Source organism: Leptonotus elevatus, chromosome 19 (genome assembly GCF_054856555.1).
Source record: "Leptonotus elevatus isolate MCC_2025b chromosome 19, RoL_Lele_1.0, whole genome shotgun sequence".
NCBI lineage: Eukaryota > Metazoa > Chordata > Actinopteri > Syngnathiformes > Syngnathidae > Leptonotus > Leptonotus elevatus.
In genome coordinates this window covers 12705542-12725869 of record NC_141257.1, presented here as the reverse complement: position 1 = coordinate 12725869, position 20328 = coordinate 12705542, and the positions used below count along the sequence as shown (strand labels likewise).

Here is a 20328-nt window from a genome sequence, read left to right as displayed (position 1 = left end):
CAAAAATGCATCACATAGTTTTAGCACTGCTTTTCGTTTTGCTTTATTTCAGCGGTTCTTAACCTGGGTTCAACTGAACCCCAAGGTTTCTGTGAGTCCGTCTCTCAGGTTTGGCAGGGGTCCAGACACACACCCGACTCAAATGAAAGTGGTCGGATGAATATGTGCAATATTATGAATTCACATGTATAACAGAACGTATGGTGTTCAACAGGGTCCCATTGTGGGGCCTCTGCTGTTTTCATTTTATCTGCGGCCCCTTGGTTGGTTTCATTTAAAAACAAAAAAAAGTGGTGGTTGAACTTGTTTTTAAGTGCACTATAAATAGAGTTGAGTTGAAAACTTGCCTGCAATTTTAATCAAACCTTTAGTTGATATTAATACACATGTTAAATCTTATAATTTTGAAGCAAAGCTAAAACACCCCATGATTGCTAAATTATAGTTACATGTGAAAGCACAGATTTTGAATGACACCTGTATATGATATTTGCTGAATTAAAGGAACTGATCCATAATATAGTAGTTGTAGTCATTTGTCTGTATACGGAACATACTGTATTTTAATCTTATCTACCCATTGAATGGCACCGATGCATGGCATGTTGGACATGGCAACCACAGCAAAAAAGCCTCGTAGCGTATACGTCATCATGTTTTTGAGGAGGAACAAGACTGTCAAGTTCTGGTCGAACAGGGACATTGTCCTTAACCAGTTCTGGTAGAAAGGTATGCAAGAGTGGCTGAGTCTCATTCCAGTCGTACAAGTGCACATACAGCCAGGACAAAAACGAGTACAAGTCAGGAAAATAGTTTGAGCTGAGATACAGTTAACGACATACCTCTCATGGGATTCTGGATCCACAAGATGCCTCCGATTAGGTGAGGAGACCTGCCAAGCATTGCACACCACTAACAAGCCAGAAGATTCCAGCACTTCTCTCACATCCAGTTCCCTCAGAGATGCACCTTTAGTAGCTATTTACTCTCAGTTACAGGCGAGATCATCCACATGTTACACCACCTGCTGCAGGATGAGCTGGACCAGTCTTGGGAAAACGTTCACACACACACGGTGCACGTAGAGTTGCATCACAACAAGACAAAGCAGGTCCTTTCCACAAAATCTAATCGCAGGGATCCTCCAAAGGAGATGATTGTGCAAAACAAACCCCACGCTGATTGCTGGCTGCAGACCTGTTAACGTGTCGTGTCACTCAGCAAAACGATCACGCGCACAATCGGCAACAATAGAGAAAGCGCGTGCACACGAACAATGCTCCGTGCAAGTGATGTGCTGTCATGACGAGATTACCGGCACAGTGATGCGGAAAGAGGAAAAAAAGGCTCGCAAACCATTACCCAATCACGAGCTTTTACAGTTGACCCGTTCTAATCTAGGCACGCAGCTAAACCTTCCCTGTCATCGCGGTGACTTTTAACTGTTTCCTCTTGTTTATTTTTTTGTTTCCACACACAAGGAACAAACATATCTGAGCATAATGTCATTTTACCTTCGACAGCCATGACGTCACTCCACAGATGAGGGCATCACTCGCAGAAGAGCTGGAGAAAATGTGAAAATCAACGCTTTCTCATTCTACCTTGTTCTACCGTGTTATCATTTCATTGCTGCGGGCAAGCTGGAGAGCACAGCTGCTGCCGCGCCTCAAAGCATCACGGGAAATGTGGTTTTACAACTCAGGATTAGCTAAAGCAAGATTCGGAGTATTCTGATAATAAATGTACTTTAATATTGGATGTAAAATAAAGTATTTAAAAAATGTATTCGTAATTATGGGTTTATTCAATTTAATTGTTATTGTTATTCTGTGTGTGTGTGCTAATGAATGAAGTTAGCTAGCAAACATTAGCCTGACCATCACATTAGCCATATGTCTCAAGCTTTTAAAAACCAAAAGAACATTTTATGCCTTCACTGAATTAAAATGAGGTAATTCACCTTCATATAAAGCAAATTAACCTACCGTGTTTGAATGCCAGTATTTCTGTCACTTTAGGTGGGTATAATAGGCACTTCATGCATGTAACGTGCGTTCATGTTGTGTTGGCTAGTGAGTGAGGTTAGCTAGCAGACGTTAGCTTGACCATTACATTAGCCATATGTCTAACGCTTATGAAAAGTACCAAAAGAACATCTTGACTTTACTGGATTAATATAAAATTAACGGCGAGGGAGTTTTTTTTAAATATCAATATTTGTTTATAGGCAGGTGAAATATGCATATTGCACTTAATGCAATAGGAAAAGTCTCTTTCTACAATGCATGAAATATCCATCCATCCATTCTCCGTACCGCTTATTCTGTGCTCGAACGTATCATAAAAAAAGCAGGGTATGGTGGGTGCACCCTCACCCTGAAATGGTTACCAGTCAATCGCAGGGCATATATATACAAACAAACACCAATTCCTATAAACCCACTGATCACTGTCACTATTGTTGTCATCTGCTGCTGGAGATACAGTAAGTACTATGCAGCAATAGATAGGTGCATCAATCTTAAATTCCATCAATTCTGATTATGTACCTGGCTCTGGAGAGGCAGGATTATTCTCCATCTTTGTGCGCCATGTTTAAGGCCTTATGTCAATGAAAAATATCTTTGGATTTGATTTTATAGTTCTGTAAGGAGAAACATAGATTGTTAGAGGAAATATATCACTGTAAAAGTGTCATAAATAATCGCATGTTGTTCCATATTAAGCAATAGGCAAGGGCAATGCAGGGCAGCTTTATAGCACATAATTCACATGATTAAAAAAACAGTTAAAGGCATTTACAAACCAAAGAATGTACAGCGCAAAAACAAGAATTTACACCTGGGCTCTGACTGACTGAGTTGTATTGGAAGCTTATTCTATTTGCATGCAGCACAACAGCTAAGTGCTGATTCACTATGTTTGCTTTGAACTCTGGGCTCCACTAATCGACCCAAATCTGCTTACTTTAGAACCCTAGTGCGTTTATCTTCGATTAGCATTTCTTTAACGTATTCAGGACTTAAATTAAAACATTCAATGATTTATAGACCTTTAGGACTGGAGTAACATTTTCTGATCTCTTTGTTCTGGTCAGAATCGGAGCTGCAGTGTCTGAATTAGCTGCAGCTGTTTGATACTTTCTTGATGGAGTCCAGTCAGAGGAACATTACAATAAGGTTAATTTTCTATGGTGTAAATGGTCTAATGCTTGGGGTGTCGAACATACGGCCCGCGGGCCGCATCAGGCCCGCAAAGGGGTATAATCCGGCCCACGAGACGATTTTGGAAAGTATTTTTTTTTATGTCGGACCAATTAATCAGCTGGCCGCAATCAAAACATATAAATTCATAATTTCACAAGCAGTCCTTAGATGACAGAATCGTTCTGTTGTCATTATTTTACACACAATCTGAAGTCACGGTTTGTTTAAAAAAATGTTTTATTTTTTTAATCATAGACAAACGTGTTAAAAATGCCACAAATTCAAATACTGAGAACACAAATACATATGACAAGGATTAACGTCCTTATAATTTCATTAACTGCGTCCCACAATTAATTCTGGGAACAATATAAATTCAAAACAGGTAGATTTAACACATCCGGAACTCAAACAGGCAACGTGTTGCCGCATCCCATTTGCATTTGTGTTATTTTCTGGAACAATATGATTTTGGTTGAGCTCCATAATTTAGGGCTGGCCCAGAAATAGCGAAAATATGCGTATAATTGACAGCAATTGTTTTTAAGTTATATACCTTTTTTTAACCAATCCAGCCCACTTAGTAATATATTTTCCTCCATGTGGCCCCTGGGCTAATATGAGTTTGACACCCCTGGTCTAATGAAATTCAATGCAATTCAATGCAATTGACACTTGGACTGTCACTAACGGCACGTTCCCTTACTTTTCTTTTCTACTCTACCTCAAGCAATGGTTGAACAGTACGCATATGTCTAATGCTGGTTGTGGGTGTCTTTTTGGCACTCTTTTTTTCAGTTTTCTTTTCAGTGTGGCTATCTGTCAAAAAGCTATTGCTTACAACTGTTATGTAACATTGGGGATCATTTATATAATAGCCCTGCTATAATGTCAAAACATGCCTGTAAAAACAAGACGTGTGTCATGTACACTTACAGTATCAATGGCAGAACACAGAGTTGTTGCGTATGCACCACTTTTTAGATAATGAGCTTTATAACATAACTCTTACACACACAACTCTTCGAAATAAATGTTTTACTGTTGATTGTTCTCATTTAAATATGCTCCAATTTTGGGCTCTTTTATTAATAAAGTGTCAAGACAATAGCAATATAGTCAAGTTTTTAGAAGCAGTCTAACAGTGCACAGTTATCTTTCTTTTGGTATTTTGCCCAACTGGCGCAGATAGAAAAGGACATTATACATTGTGCGCCGTTGTGGGAGAGAACGTGGCGTGCGGTCATGATTCAAAGGGACATTCAAAACCGAATATTGCCAAATCCAATGAAAGCAAAACCAAAGACAACAATCATGATTAACAGAAAAAGAAGGTAATTTTCACAACTTTTTGGGGGGTGGGAGGGGGGGGGGGGTTGTCAGTAACAGTCAAGGATAGGCTGTCGCCATGCGTGCCCTTTTTTTCATCTTTCATTATCCTTGTATTCTTTAACGCTTTGTCAGATATTTTTTAAATCCCCTATTCTAGCTACACTTGTGGGGTTAGTCACGTCAGAATATTTTTTTTACCCTTAAGGAAAGCCTATTTAATCTCTTAAGACAATCGTAAGATTGGCAAATAGAGGAATCATACTAGTGCACTCACAGGGAAATGCTGTTACTCCTGAAAATCTGGCTTCGAGTTAAAGCTGAGAAGGCGTGGCAGATTTAGGACTCAGGCGCAGAGATACGAGTTTGCCGCCAAGGCAGATATTTATTAAACATAAAACTCCTAGTTTAGAGGGAAAAATAAAGGCTATAAAATGTTAAACTAAAGGCGCTCCAAAAGGGAGGATGTCTAATCTACAAACAAAACAAAATCACTCCTAAACTAAAACTGTACTGTGGCTATACAAAGTTACAAACAAAATTTCACACCGAAGACAGGACAACAAGGCTGAGGACTACGACTGTGACTGGCTAGAGTGACTCTGACGAAAACACTTTGACACAAGACAGTGGAGACGCAGACCATTTAACACATGAGGGTATTGGGAAACAGGTGGACACAATCAGGGTTACATGAGGAAAGACAAGTGACCTGAAACGAAAGGAGAGTCCGAATTTTCAAGATAAAACAGGAAATGACAAGACAGTAAAAGCCCAGAGGAGACAACCTCACCACGGTGTGACAAAAGCATACAGAAAAATAAGCACTCATATTTTAGCTAGCAAACTGTACCGCACATGAATAATGTTTTTTTGTACAATCTGTTTTATATATATATATATAATTTAGATATATTTTATATATATATAAATATGATATATATCTTTTATTTAGGGTTTCTTGCCTATTTTCTTATTAACATTTGAGTTTTGAAAACAAACTTCAAATACAGCTTGCAGGTGGGGAAAATAGAACAAAATGCATAAAACAAATGTTAAAAAATTAAATAAACAAATTAAACTGTGCTTGTCTGGACAATGTTTTGGAGAATCTATATATAAAATATGCTCAAATTACCTTTAATAATATTATTCTATAATTATTTATATTCACTGTCACAGTGTTCACATTTTCATTTTCCTCACTTCTGCAACATTCCTAGTCTACTGATAATGCTTTTAATCAAGGCCAAAAAAAAATAATTACTTCTTGAATTCAGTTTTAACAAACAAAGTTGAGGAAAAATTTAAATTTAAATTATAAGGAATATTGAGGTGTGCCCCAATGTGCCCCAAACAATGTGATAATGCTTCCTCTATTGATTTGGCCACTGACGAGGAGCAGCTCAGTCTCCTTGCTGGGGGCATACATGTTGAAGGAATTGCCGCCCGGCTGTCCTGCTTGCAGTCTTCGGCATTTATTGGTGATGAACACAAGTGATTGAATGTGTCCTGTGTATTTTCCAGAAATCTGGATTATGGCTTCATCCTTGAACAACTCAAGCTCCTTGGCTGCTCCAACTGCCAGTCCAATTACAGGTGACCACGTAAAACCATAGCGGAACTGGATCCTGATGGAGACAAAAAAAAGATGTTAGGTTAATTATTATGCTTGTTACAATAACAATTACCAAATTGTTCAATCAGATTGCATTTGTTGAGTAATTACCCTCCAACGCGGTTGTTAAAAAATTCCCATAATCTCACAGCTGTTATGGACCCGTCTCCACTGAGAGCGAATGATTGACCACCTCCGGGGCCTACAGGCTGCGAAAAGGCGTACTGCTCAGCCTTGCCTGGAATGGAAAAAAAACAAAAAACATATATTTATACTAGTGCTGTCAAAGTTAAAGTGTTAACTAATTAATTAATCACCAAAAAATAGCACATTAATCATGTGCAGGTTAATCACGCTATTAATTTTGACCGCATCTGATCCTTTAGGTTGACCGCGAATGGTTACGTTAAAGGTAGCACAGGTTGTGTTTGAGCAATAAACATAACTACATGCATTAAAGTAAAGCATTTAATAAATGTTTGACTATGACATTCAGAATATTTTTTCATGTCAAACTATTGGGGTGAAAAAAATATTTACATTTAAATTATGCAAGTAATTAACCGATCAGAAAAAGAGGAGGATGAGCGTGTGCAGATGCAAAACATTTTTGAATAAGTCCTCATAACATCACATGTCGAAAATTTTTACACGTAACAGGAGGTCTTTAAATTTGGTGGGCAAAAAATGTTGATAAAAAAGCCTTTTTAATTAAGCGATTAATCGGGATTAATCAAAATTCTAAAATGTGATTAATCTGATTAAAAAATAATCGTTTGATATCTCAAATTTATACGTGGCCCTAATACAATGTCGTAGTTTTTTGTATATGCCGCCTGCTACTTAAAGATTGTCAGCGTGCCGTACTTTGGACACCACTGATGTTTTGTTTGTAACTTGAGATTGTTTTTAGATTTCATAATTAGTGGTGGTTTTGAAGATGCAATGACTCCGACCGACAGCGTCGACATATTTGTTAAGGGTGAATTTCTATGAAATTAGGGAAGTGAGTACGTTCGGACGTATTTAAATATGCTTGAGCGTACCCGCAAATACGTTTGAACATACTCACATGTACAATCGAGCATACTTGAAGGCTAAATGCTACAAACAGCACATTTTTCCATGGTACCACGGGGTATTACTTGCCGTGCGCTAAATCATGCACTGCAGACATAATAATAAATCACAATTTTTGTTGGCCAAATTTTCCACTCACATCTGTGCAACTAATAGCCTGTGCCATTATGAGAAAATATGGTTTGTTTAAGTACAAAGTACTATTGAATGTACTCACAAGTATGTTCAAATATATTTGAAGACATTGGAACGTACGTACACGCAAGTCAAAAATTGCTTACTCCTCATTGTCAGTATCACGCTTCCGTATAAAATAATTTTAAAGTCAAGATTTACCGGCGGGGGTGGAGGGGTTAATGGAAATGTATAGCAATATGCATGTAAAAGACTTTCACGATGAACTAATGCCAGAATATTGCAGAGTTTGAGAAAATTCAACAAACACCAATTATAATATATTCTGTTTAACATTACATAATTGATCATGTAGGAAACCACAGAGAATTGTATATAATCATTTTCATGGATATGCCAAAGCATTCGCAACATGCTCAACTAAATGATAAACAGCTTTTTTGAAGTGCACACTATGATGTGAAGATTGAACAAGTGTTTTTTTTCTCGTTTTGTTTATAGTACTTTAAGGAATAACTACAAAACAAAAACACCAAATACTGTAATCCTTTCTAATCTTTTTCTATTTGCTTGTGAAGTTGTGAGATATTTTTAAAAGTGAAAATCTGACTGCATCATTGTTTTCTAAAAATCCACCAGTCAACATGTATAATATATAAAATAATTAGTATAATAACTTACCGAAGCAAAAAACACAGAAGATAGCAATAGTGGCGATCATGATTTTATGCATTCTGGTAATAAAAAGAATACAAAGAGAAATCAGTATATACACTTTAAAAAATTGTTACATTTGGGATAATGTGGATTATTTAAGCAAAGTTATTACCTGCCTGATTTCTTGTATCACACGGTAAGTGGCATTTACCTAGTTAGAATCAGAATATAATGTAGACAAACTCATGTTATAAATCAATAATAATTGTAATTCCCTGTCAAAAAAAAAAGAACTCTACTTACAGATTTCCACGCTCAAAGATCAGTATGCGCAGCTCCAACTCTTTCGTTTGTATGATGAGAGCAGCTTTATAAACAAGACTTGAGCTTGACAGAGCCGAATGCAGATTAAGACAATACCCTCGTTGAAGCAATACCAAGACAACAATTAAGACGACTTAGGTGGTTGTTTTACTGGTCCGGTCCCGTCATCGTGGTTGCATTTTGATTGAGATTAGATCTGTGATAATTATGGGTGTGGTGTGAGTGACTCATTGTCATTGTTTTCTTTGCGAGCGGTCGAACAGCCCTGAAACAAGTTTTTAGTGCAATGTGCGTACAGTAAATATGCAAGCAGGAAAAAAAAGCGTGCCTATTGAAGGAAAAAATATACGTAAAAAAAATCAAATCATTTCTTGAAGGTTTTTCATTCGTTATATTTTTAGGGGAAGGAAGTGTCTGCTGTAATTTAAAAAAGCATCAACAACTATTTGGCAAATAATTTTGTGACCACACTATTGCACATTTTATAACCGTCTCATTGTACCATAACAAGGGTCGTGCAAATTCATTGAAATTCAAGAAATTCAATTTCCTCCATACATGACAAAAACTGGCCTTAATATGGGACATAGTGGGGCATAGATCTGTCATCCGCATAGCAGTGGAAGGAAATATCATGTTTTCTTAACATGGAACCCAGGAGCAGCAAATATAACGAAACAGCAGTGACAGCAAAATTGAATCCTGTGGAACACCGTAAGACACTGAGGCTAACACTAAAAGTTCTGTCTGTCAAATAGGATCTAAACCACTCTAGAGTGCAAAGTACACATTTTGCTAAATATACTGTACATTAATCACAAAAGTTTAGGGATATTTGTGTACTTTTTAGATGAACCTAAACCCGCTATAGCCTCTACAAATGAATTTAATTTGATCTGTTCAATTATTTTTAATGCAGGACCAACTGCTCTATATTTCCCTCCCTTTTGCGCAATATGCTGTACTCGAACAAGGTGTTTGATTCATGAAATTTCCAAGGAGCTTCTATGCCTTTTTGTGCCCCTTCTAATCTCTCTGTATCCCATTTGCGACCTGCTGATTGATAACTTTTTCTGCTGATTGATGACAATTGCACATTGGCTACTTCTTTCTGATTGATTAATATCTTGATTCTGAAACCTCACAATGGTCAAGTACTGTTAATCAATGTTTGTTGAATGGTAATGTTTGGTGTCAAAATGCAAATAGCATGAATCTTGAAGGTGACTATTTAAATACCTGTTGTAATTCAACCAGGAAATGCATTGGTTGGGAATTTTGCTGTTCAACTGCTATTTAGAGAACAGCAAATTGTGCAAAATGTTCCGAAAAATAGAACAGTACGACTGGTGTACTTATAAGATTAGAAAAGTCAAAAATAGTTTATCTGTAAAGGTCATAGTACATTTTATGATTTAATTTAGTTTTACAACCATACTGTACAACACAATACAATATATCTGCTAACTATAGATACATCAGTGTATGCACTTCATGAGACTGACTTCACAGTATTTTGTATTTTTGAACAAAAATGAGAGCACACATAGCCTTACACACATTGCATTGAAGATTTCCATCTTTGATTGCTAATAAATGTTTAATGCCAACTTATTGGCATCCAAGGCAGCATGAAGGAAATAAAATTATTATAATAATTGACAAATGAAGTCTGAATATGAAAAAGCTTTGACAAAGTAAAAAAAAAAAAAGGGTCAATAACCATTTCACATATTCACTATGGACAGAGATTTAATTAAGGTGCAAAACTGTTGAAAATTGTTTATTGATATTAAGAAATTAAGAATAAATATGTCCAATTCAGATGATGGATGCATTACACGTATTTGCGATTTGTTACATAAGGTTCCGAAACAGCAGCCCAGTGTGCCCCAATGGAGGTGATGGCACCGTGGAACCTGCCGCTGATGAATCGCAGTTCAGCCTTCTCTGTGTTGGGGTACATGTTGAACGAGTGCCCCTGAGGCTGGCCCACGTACAAGGAACGGCCCAGGTTGGTAGTGAACACCAGAGACTGAATGAAGTGTGCATATTTTCCGGAGAGCTCCACAATGGCCTCATCATCAAACAACTCTATCTCCTGGACGTGGCCATACTGGTATCCTATTGGTCTGTTCCAGGTGTAGCCGAAGCGAAGTTGAAGGCTGATGAAGATAAAGAAAACTAGCTTCATAAGTAGGAAGACATTGATTAAATAAATCAAAAATAATAATATGGTCTACACCAGTGGTTCTCAACCGTGTTGGAGGTACTGAACGCCAAAGTTTCCTTTTTATTCAAAAATAATAGATGATTTTTTTCCCCTTCAAATTCAAGACATAAGTATAAGGTTTACAGGTGAACAAAATGAACAGGGAGAATCTTTAATTGAATCTGGCTCTCTTCACCTTGAATTCAGAAAGCGTCTCCATGCAGCCTTTAGTTTTGCTGTATATGTATGTATCAGATACAATGAAAACAGCAGGGGCCCCAGAATTGAACCCTGTGCAAACCCATACGTTATACATGTGAATTCATATTGCACTAATTGATTAATCAATCATTTCATTGATCGAACCCAGGTTTAAGAACCGCCGGTCTACACAGGCAAATAGCAAATAAATAACAAACCAGTTGTTAATTGTTACTAAGTAGCAGTTCTTACTTATTAACAATAATGAAAAAAAAGTCACAAAGCAATATTGCACTGCCTTGTCAATGGGTTCAAATTAGGAATGGCTCCAGGGTTTTTCCCCTCTCCCGGTGTTACACAATGAGTTGACTGAGAAAATGAAAGTCTTAACTGGGGCTACACAGATTTCTGACAGGGCTATTCCGCCATTTTGCCTCGGTGTAGCGCCGTCCCTGTTTCATGTATACTTTGGTATTTCATGCATCATGAACTAAACAGACAAGAAAACAATACAGTACATATCTTTTTCTTTTTTTCAAACTCCAACAACAGACTTTATTTACATGTGTTTTACTGCACTGCGATGAGATTTAAGACAAATTATTCACCCATAGATGTAGTTGTTATAGGCCTCCCATGCTCGCACACCTGTAATCCTCCCATTGCCGGTGAGGGCATATGAGAGGCCCATTCCCGAGCCCACCTGAGGGGAGAACGAGTAGTACTGAGAGTCAGCCGAGTCTGCGAAAAATAGACACAGAAAGTCTTTATTGAAGAACATTAGGTAGATATGCTTTATAACAATTCCAAGTAAAGTAAAACAATACTGTATTAGTTATTCCAGTGTTAATGTGCAGATTTACCGTCAGCCAAAGCAGTTATTGAGAGAAATGCAATGAAGACCAGTAAAATCATTCTGTAAAAATAAAAATAAAAAAGTGGGGGGGAAAATCATTAATAAATGATTATTGATATTGGATGAACAGACGTCAGCCTTACCTGTTTTTTGGTGATATACTCGGTAATTGGAGGATACCTTCAACAAACTAGTAAATCTACAGTTTTCGATCAATCTTACAAATTAAGTGTGTATTCCTGGCAAGGAAGTCCCAGCATTAGTCCACCAGGTTAAACTGTGAATGACAGTTCATTTCGGCTGTTTATTTATAGGAGTAATCTTTTGCACTGGCACTTCCTTCAAGTAGATGTGCAAATGGAAGGAGGAGGTACTTGCAGTACTTCAAAACAAATTGTCAGGTGTGTTTTAACTCTTTGTTAACATGCAGAACCTGCCCTGCCTGTCCTTTTTGCACGGCTTTGACATATCTTTTCAAAAATGACATTGCAACCTTGAAACTTTGTGCCCAATTTACCCTGCATTGTTATTGCAATCCGCTTCTTCCTTGACTACGTCAACATGCTGGCTCAAATTCTCAACGCAAATGCGCTGGGTATAAATAACCCACCATTAATTGGGTATGTCGCTTTTGGGCTATTAGGGTAGCTATTTCACCCAATTTGGGTTACTTTTAACCCAGCATTAACTGTTAGACTGAGATCATTGTATTTTGTTAGGCATTCAAAACTTTATTAATTGAAAAAGATTTACACTCAAAGCATTTTTTTAAGTTTTCAGTCTTTGATTGATAGATATTTAATGGCAATTTACTGGCCTTCAAAGCACCATACAAAAGCAAAGAATTATAACAAAAAAGACATATAAACCCAGACTTGAAAAAGCTTTGACAAAGTAAAAAACAAAAAAGTTGCTAATCACATAAGAACTATTTCACATGTGCACTATGGACAGTTTTAATTAAGGAATAAAATCACCAGGAAAATATTTTATATGTCCAAAGCAGATGAATGGTGAATCACAATCATTTGCCCTTTTGCAAATAAGTTTCAGAAACAACATCCCAGTGTGCCCCAATGGAAGTGATGCCACCGTGGACCCTGCCGTTGATGTATCGCAGTGCAGCCTTCTCATTGTCGGGGTACATGTTGAACGAATGCCCCCGAGGCTGGCCCGCGTGCAAGGAACGGCCCAGGTTGGTAGTGAACTCCAGAGATTGAATGAAGTGTGCATATTTTCCTGAGATCTGCACAATGGTCTCATCATCAAACAACAGCATTTGCTGCATTTGGCCTCTCTGGATGCCCGTCACTCGGCTCCACGTGTAGTCATACCGTAGCTGGAGGCTGGTGAAGATAAAATAGACAAACTTGAAATGTATGAATATATTAATCAAAAGGTTTAATATGGTAATATGTAGGGATGTTCGATTTTTTTCAGACTAATACTCATAAGTAGTAAATGACAGCTGGTACCAAATGCCAACAAGATTTTGATACATAAAATTGGCCCCGATATAGCATATTTCCTTAAAATTGCATGAAATGAATGGCAATTCTATATTTCTCTCATTTATGGTTTCTGATACTAAAACATTTTTTTTAATATTATAAAAGTAAAAGTAAAGTAATATAATTAAGTAATATAAAGTAACATAATTAAAAGTATAGCATAGGGACATACTGGGACTGAAATTTGGCGTGGAGAGGTCCCCTTTGCTAACCAATGAGCGTTGACAGTGATTTTTGTTATCTGCTTGGCTGGTTGCACAACAACAAGCAACACATGATATCATTCACTCCCAGCCATTTTCACTGAAGCAACCCCCTTTGCTCCTGGCTGTTTTACTGGATTGACTGATTTTGCAAGGCACACAGAATATTAGACTATTCTTTCATCAGGACATTTTCTGTGTTTCCCTTTTGCAGCAATTAGCATTAGAATATAGCTAAATTTCATCATTATTCACAAATCTTTTTAAAACTGTAGGAAAAACAGCTTGTTGCAACATGGCCCTGGTTGTTCTCTTATACTCTGCTGCCACCTGCTGGCCGTTTTTGTAATAACTACCATTGCTTCAAGCATTCTCTTCAGTTCAGAGGCTGCGTCAAAGCTTTCTGTATGCTCTAACATTAAAAACAAAAACAAAAACATAAAAACTTATAAATACGTCTTTGGGACACTGGTAATATTTAAAATAGAACATATTTATGCGTTTTTGGGAGCAAATTAGTTAAACAGGTGGCTTAATAAGAAACAACAACAAAAAATCTAATTTTTTTCAACGTTTACCAGTACCTATGCAGACACTAGGGGTAGTCAAACATAAATAAATAAACAAAATAGAATCACAGATTTATTGTGCATTTCATACACAAAGTAACTCAATATGCTTCACATACTGTAATTAAAAGTGAAACATTTCAAAACTGTTACAAAAGAGTTAAAGAGATTTAAAAGCAAAATAAAGAAATTTAAAAAATAGCTTACTATGTTACAAAGATTTTTGACAGCAGGATTTTAAAAATATGTTGAGAGAATTAATCCTAGGTATGGGAAAAGAGCACATTTTTTAACCTGATTTAAACGCTTGTAAAGCATTTATGTTTTGAATCTTTATTAATTCTCATTATTCACTCTCTATTCTGTATTCGGTATTGTTATTTTCCCATAAAGGTTTTGTACTGATAAAACAAATTACTTTCTTCTTTCTTTAATTATATATACTGTAATGATTTTTAAGTTAAATAAATTATTCACCCGTAGATGTGTGTGTTAAATGCCTCCCATATTCGTACACCGGTGATCCTCCCAATGCCGTTGATAACATACGCGCGTCCTAATCCAGAGCCAACCTGTTTAGAGTACGAGTAGTATTGGGCGCCAGGCAATTCTGCAAAAAATACATACACAAATTCTTGATTGAAAAACATCTGGTAAATATACAACGACTCTCGATCAATAACAAAAAATATGAATTCTTCCATCCAGTGTCAATGTGCAGATTTACCATCAGCGAAAATAGTTGAGAGGAGAACGGAAAAGACAAGTAAAAACATTCTGTGGAGAAAAAAAAAAGGGGGAAAATACTTAATAAATCATTCCTAATATCAGATGGGCACAAATCAGCCTTACCTGTTGCTTGCTCTTATATCAGTAATGCAGAAAAAAAAAATTTGTATTAAGCTTTTCAGATTCAGTCTACATTTCCTGTAAAGAAGCTGCAGCGTTAGTCTGTCCGGCTAAACTAGTAAATTAGTGTTGTGTTGGTTTCAATTTATACAAATCCTTCAAGGTGAAGTGGAGATACAAATGTATGGAGGAGGTACTTATGGCTTTAAAAAAAAATTCCAGGTATATTTTAAAACATTATCTTCTGATCTATTAATACAATCCATGTAGAACCTGCCCTGCCTGCATTGTGTGTGACTTTGCCAGATATTTTAAATGTGACATTGGACGATGCACTTCAGGTCTGATTTACCTTGCATTGCTATAATATAACTTCATGCCATGTTGTTGATGGTTCAATTAGAAAATAATGCAGCATATATATGCGGCACCTCTAAATGTAGTGTAGAGTTGCAGTTCCTCCACTGCAGTAAGTTTGTTATACTGTAGGCGTGAGTGCCAAAAATTGTCAGTCGTGTATTGATGAACAATGTTGGGTTTGTTAGTTAACTGATAACATCCATGCTCCCAACCCATGTATATTTTATTTATATTAGCGTTGCCAAATTGAGTGCGTTAATTAATTGCTTTAATGCCACAAACATTTTTAAGGCGCAATTAATGACCACGCCTTACTTGGAAAGCCTGTACTGGGGGAATTCCAGTCGCAACGCAGCAGACAAGTCCACATCAAAATTTAGGAGTAATGAATTTAATACTAATGCATATATTTGTGGAGAAAGTTGTATTGTACAGTTTTAAAAAATGTGCAGAATTTCACAAGTTACTTCATGTTAAAGATTGCATAGTTCTTAACATGAAAAGAAAATGCACTGAGCTGTCACCAATGTCTTACAAATGCAATTGAGCCATCTAGTGGCAGCACCTCAACACAAATCAATATCACACTCGTTTTTTACAGTACAGGACATCTGAATTTTAACTAAATTTTATGAATTATTATGAAATTACTGTATCAATGACTAAAAGATGCAGCCATATTTATATTAGTTTAACATTTTTTCCACAGAAAAAAATATTTTTATTCTACATTTTATTGTACATTTAGAACCGATAAGTTAATTATTGAAGTCATACGATTAATTACGATTAAAAATTGTAATCACCTGACACTCCTAATTTATATATATACTGTATAGGCACTGCATTGGACATTGTTTTAGTATTCATACTTTTAGATTTTTTTTTCATACTTTTATTTTGAATATATTTTTGCGTGCTCAACAATGGTTGTTTTCCAGAGGAGATCTTGAGAGACTTGGCACACTGGTCTCGCTTAAAACGGATATCTCATGCTGGTTGCCGATCTCTTTTCGTTCCTTAGCGTAAAAACATCCATCCATCCATTCATCAAGAGCGCCATAGAGATAGCTGTTGTTGTTGCATGACCGAACAGTCTCAGTTGGGATTGCACAAGCAAGTAGCCACGTAGCTGTGGATGAGTCCAATCGTGATCAACTCTACAGGGTTGCTATAGCTAATCAATGGAATTTTGCGTTCCTGAAAGAAAAGATGATGAGAAAAAAAATTTACGTGCTAGAAAAAAAATGAATGCAATTTTGGAATCAGAACGCCAATTTTTGTCATAATCAGCATAAAATTCATCTGATTTTTTTTCCTTCAAATTTTTCCCCAGTTTAGTTCATAATTCATAATTAAACAGTTGAGGAGGCTCAGCTCAACCTGGAAAATGGGTCCTGTGACATTCAGTTGATGATCTGCAGCTTTTCTTTTCACATGTTGCTGTAATTGTCACTCAGATGCTTTTGCCTGTGGTTGCAAAATTACATTTACAACTTGCAATAGTGACGTTAAGCTAATGCCTACTGTTAATATAATGCAGAATTCTAGTAATTAAGTTTGAAATGGCGTTATGATGATAATTTGCTCATTGCTTTGGTCACAGTTTTGATAACTTTTGGCCACAGATATACAGTATACTGAATAGTGTATTAAAGTACAACACTTTATATTACATAGAAATATTTTTAGTGAGTGCAGTAAGTGACAATGTGTTATGTACTCAAAGCACATAACAGAAACCTGAGGAGTGAGTCTCACTTTGAATAGACGATGTGCAGATTTTGTCATCACATGTTGCATAATCGTTACTGATTTGGTATGTGGTACAGTAAAATACATCATAAAAAAAAGTACCTGGATTTATTTGTGTAAATGTGTAGAAAGATAGATGCATTTAAAAAAAACAAAAAACATTTATTTTAAGCGACTCAAAATACTCGCAATCTGCTGAATGCACTTTGCATCATTCTGGTGGTTAACGTTTAGTACAATTTGTGCTAATTTATTTTGCCTAGAAATAACATTTCTTACTTTTCCTTAACTGAACATTTACCATTAAGAATGAGTCATAAAAAAAGGCAATAAGACAAGGGTGCTGTAATCCTGAACGAAAATATACACTGTGCAAACTAAATGCTGTCTTAACCCGTGGGCGTTATTTTTTTTTGATTAAATTCTTGTAATTGTTGCCAAAATCTGGCATTTCCTTTGAAGTGTGATAACTTAGTCATTTATGAATATTTTTTACACTTTCAACCGCTAAAAATGTTCACTGGCATCAGACCTATCTATACATATATAGTTTAAAAAAATTTTTTTTTTTTTTTTTAATGCCCTCTATGGACAATAATAGCAGTATTATGCTAACAGCAAAATTAACTATGCTGTATATATATGTAAAATAAAGGTCTAATTTGAATATTTCATATGACATATTTAGAGGCTTGAATAAGTCCATAAGTCATAACAATATAATTTTTTATGCATGCCCAGTTTTTCACAATGGCATTTTTCTGAATAGCACAAAACTCTTGTAATTTTGCCAAAATCAGGCATTTCCTTTGAAGTGAGATAACTTAGTCATTTATGAATATTTTTTCACTTTCAACCGCTCAAAATGTTCAGTGACCTATCTATACATATTTATTTTTTATTTTATTTTATTTTTTTAATGCCCCCTATGGACAATAATAGCAGTATTATGCTAATAGCAAGACTAACTATGCTGTATATATATATAAAATAAAAGACTAATTTGAATATTTCATATGACATAGTTAGAGGCTCAAACAAGGTCATAAGTCATAACAATATAATTTTTTTATGCATGCCCAGTTTTTACACAATGGCATTTTTCAAAACTCTTGTAATTTTGCCAAAATCAGGCATTTCCTTTGTAGTGAGATAACTTAGTCATTTATGAATATTTTTTTCACTTTCAACCGCTCAAAATTTTCAGTGGCATCAGACCTATCTATACATATATAGTTTTTATTTAATTACATTTTTTTAATGCCCCCTATGGACAATAATAGCAGTATTATGCTAATAGCAAGACTAACTATGCTGTATATATATATAAAATAAAATAATAATTTGAATATTTCATATGACATAGTTAGAGGCTCAAAATAAGGTCATAAGTCATAACAATATAATTTTTTTATGCATGCCCAGTTTTTCACAATGGCATTTTTCTGAATAGCACAAAACTCTTGTAATTTTGCCAAAATCAGGCATTTCCTTTGAAGTGAGATAACTTAGTCATTTATGAGTATTTTTTTCACTTTCAATCGCTCAAAATGTTCAGTGGCATCAGACCTATCTACACATATATAATTTTTATAATTTTTTATTTTTTTAATGCCCCCTATGTACAACAATAGCAGTATTATGCTAATAGCAAGACTAAATATGCTGTATATATATATAAAATAAAATAATATTTTGAATATTTCATATGACATAGTTAGAGGCTCAAACAAGTCCATAAGTCATAACAATAGAATTTTTTTATGCATGCATTTTGTATTCATTTATTAGCCTTTGGCGCCACCTAGTGGATTTTGTGTTAACACTCTCAACACACAAATTCCTCTATTTTCATGTTTATGACTCGTCAAAGAAGTGATTGCATCAGTAATCACGGAAAATGCATTATAACACATCAGGTTTACAGCATATCAAAAACTGTGATTTATAATGGGAGTCAATGAGCCAAAATCGGGCATTATTACAACAATTTAGTGTGAATCTCTCCCTCCTGTTTGGTAATAATTATAAATTACAGCATGGCGCCAATTTGAACTTCTACATTTTTAAACAATCCTGGTAAAATGTCAGGTCCCTAGTGTATTTTTTTCAAATGCTTTTTCTTTGATAAAAAACAGAAAAACTGAAAAAAGCCAGAAAATGGACAAATAACGCCCACGGGTTAAACTGGACGTACACATACAATAATCAGCATTAAAGTCAGAAAAAGCCAGATTGCCAGATATCTTTCAAAGATTATCAAGTAAGGTTTTTTAGTTGTGTGGGGAGTGTCAGTTTCTCTAGTCGCTTAAAATTACTTTAATATTTAATTTGAAAGTAACTGAGTAATACTTTTTTTCTTCAACATTAAAAAACTTTAATAATTGGTAGAAGAAATGACAAAGTAGCATTTTTTTTCAATTGTTGAATAAAAATATTACCTAGGCATCAATTAATTTACCAGTCATCTACTGGGGACTAGCCGTTGGCTTAGCTATACGCTATCTGCTCATTTTTGTCATGGTTTGGAGTGCAGCGTTGAGGACCCAGTTGCAGGGAAACTGTTATGATTGGTGTCCTGTCTGACTTGTAAGGTTTTGTTCGCACCTGTACTCGTCATCCTGTTCCCTTGTGTCATCCAATCATCTCACCCAGCCACTTATGTCTTGTCCAGGTGTCTCTCGTTGTCTCATCAGTTGGCTTGTATTTAGTTCCCTGGTTTTGTTCAGTCTGGGTTGGATCATTGTCGCTGTCACCACTGGTGTTTTGTTTGTTACTTTGATTTTTTGGTCTTTTCAGATCTTTGTTTATTTAGAGTTACCCAGTACCCCTGTTAGTGTTTTTGTAAAATAAATTATGTTTAGGAGAACATGCATCCATGCGGTGGTTCTCCTGCCTCCCTGCATTTGGTTCCTCCACTCCGTTTCGTGACAGAGTCAACTTCAACCGTGACAGAAACATGATATACGCAAAAACGAAATGTATTTATTTTCCAAAAAACAAACACAAAATTAACAAAAGTAAAAATAAATAACAAGGGCCAAAGTATCCCAAATCACACATTAGGGAAAGTCATGACTAGACTTGACTTTGACTGAGGCCGTGTCTCATTACGAAAAACACAAAGTACACTCTCATGAACTCGCCAAGTACGGTCTTCCTAAAATCGTACGGATGATCGTTCATCCTCGAGAGTCTCTTTGGAAATCGGAACGGCCGTGTACTTAAACCCCGACTCTAAAGTATTTACGTGATGGCAACATGAAACGGATCTTTACTAGCCCAGCCTTCACTAGTATCCAACCAATGTATCCTTGGTTTAAGCTTGCTGACAAGAGCAACATCTGAATACTCCGTTCTTACTTTATACATACTTTCAATTGGAACAGTACTTGTGTCATGAGATCACAAGGACATAGGAATGGACAAGAGCGCAAATTGAGAAACAGCTAGCGATTGC

General features: G+C 35.9%; 4 protein-coding genes across 8 annotated transcripts in view; all 4 read right to left on the bottom strand.

The window, feature by feature from the left end:
- The window catches only part of samd12 (sterile alpha motif domain containing 12), a 125195-nt gene extending 123113 nt beyond the window's left edge, over positions 1-2082 (bottom strand). The window contains exons 1-2 of one of the 4 annotated variants that reach the window (XM_086063461.1): positions 1989-2082; positions 1515-1566 (exon numbers count right to left, since the gene is read on the bottom strand). In XM_086063461.1, coding sequence (XP_085919587.1) covers positions 1515-1527 — 13 coding nt within the window. In that variant the 5' untranslated portion in view covers positions 1528-1566; positions 1989-2082. Of the gene's footprint in view, positions 1-842; positions 1380-1514; positions 1669-1988 lie in introns of those variants that run through there. The other 3 variants (XM_086063460.1, XM_086063459.1, XM_086063458.1) reach the window with 3 other exon arrangements.
- Positions 2083-4897: 2815 nt separating this feature from the next.
- Positions 4898-8524, bottom strand: LOC147158030 (zymogen granule membrane protein 16-like). Of its 2 annotated transcripts, none has more exons than XM_086063453.1 (5): positions 8332-8524; positions 8205-8239; positions 8053-8105; positions 6268-6394; positions 4898-6169 (listed from the first exon to the last, which is right to left on the bottom strand). In XM_086063453.1, the coding sequence occupies exons 3-5, from the start codon at positions 8102-8104 to the stop codon at positions 5857-5859; spliced, it is 492 nt and encodes a 163-aa protein (XP_085919579.1). In that variant the 5' UTR covers position 8105; positions 8205-8239; positions 8332-8524; the 3' UTR covers positions 4898-5856. The 2 variants fall into 2 exon arrangements, with proteins under 2 accessions (XP_085919579.1, XP_085919578.1); XM_086063452.1 differs by having other exon boundaries at positions 8201-8239; positions 8332-8521.
- Positions 8525-9742: 1218 nt separating this feature from the next.
- LOC147158029 (zymogen granule membrane protein 16-like) lies at positions 9743-11971 on the bottom strand. Its single transcript, XM_086062847.1, has 4 exons — positions 11765-11971; positions 11629-11681; positions 11374-11506; positions 9743-10517 (listed from the first exon to the last, which is right to left on the bottom strand). The coding sequence occupies exons 2-4, from the start codon at positions 11678-11680 to the stop codon at positions 10190-10192; spliced, it is 513 nt and encodes a 170-aa protein (XP_085918973.1). The 5' UTR covers position 11681; positions 11765-11971; the 3' UTR covers positions 9743-10189.
- A 674-nt stretch (positions 11972-12645) lies between these two features.
- On the bottom strand, positions 12646-20240 carry LOC147158028 (zymogen granule membrane protein 16-like). The gene is made up of 4 exons (XM_086063343.1): positions 20119-20240; positions 14632-14681; positions 14382-14514; positions 12646-12967 (listed from the first exon to the last, which is right to left on the bottom strand). Exons 1-4 carry the CDS (start codon positions 20238-20240, stop codon positions 12646-12648), a joined length of 627 nt encoding a protein of 208 aa, XP_085919469.1.
- Positions 20241-20328: the final 88 nt, after the last annotated feature.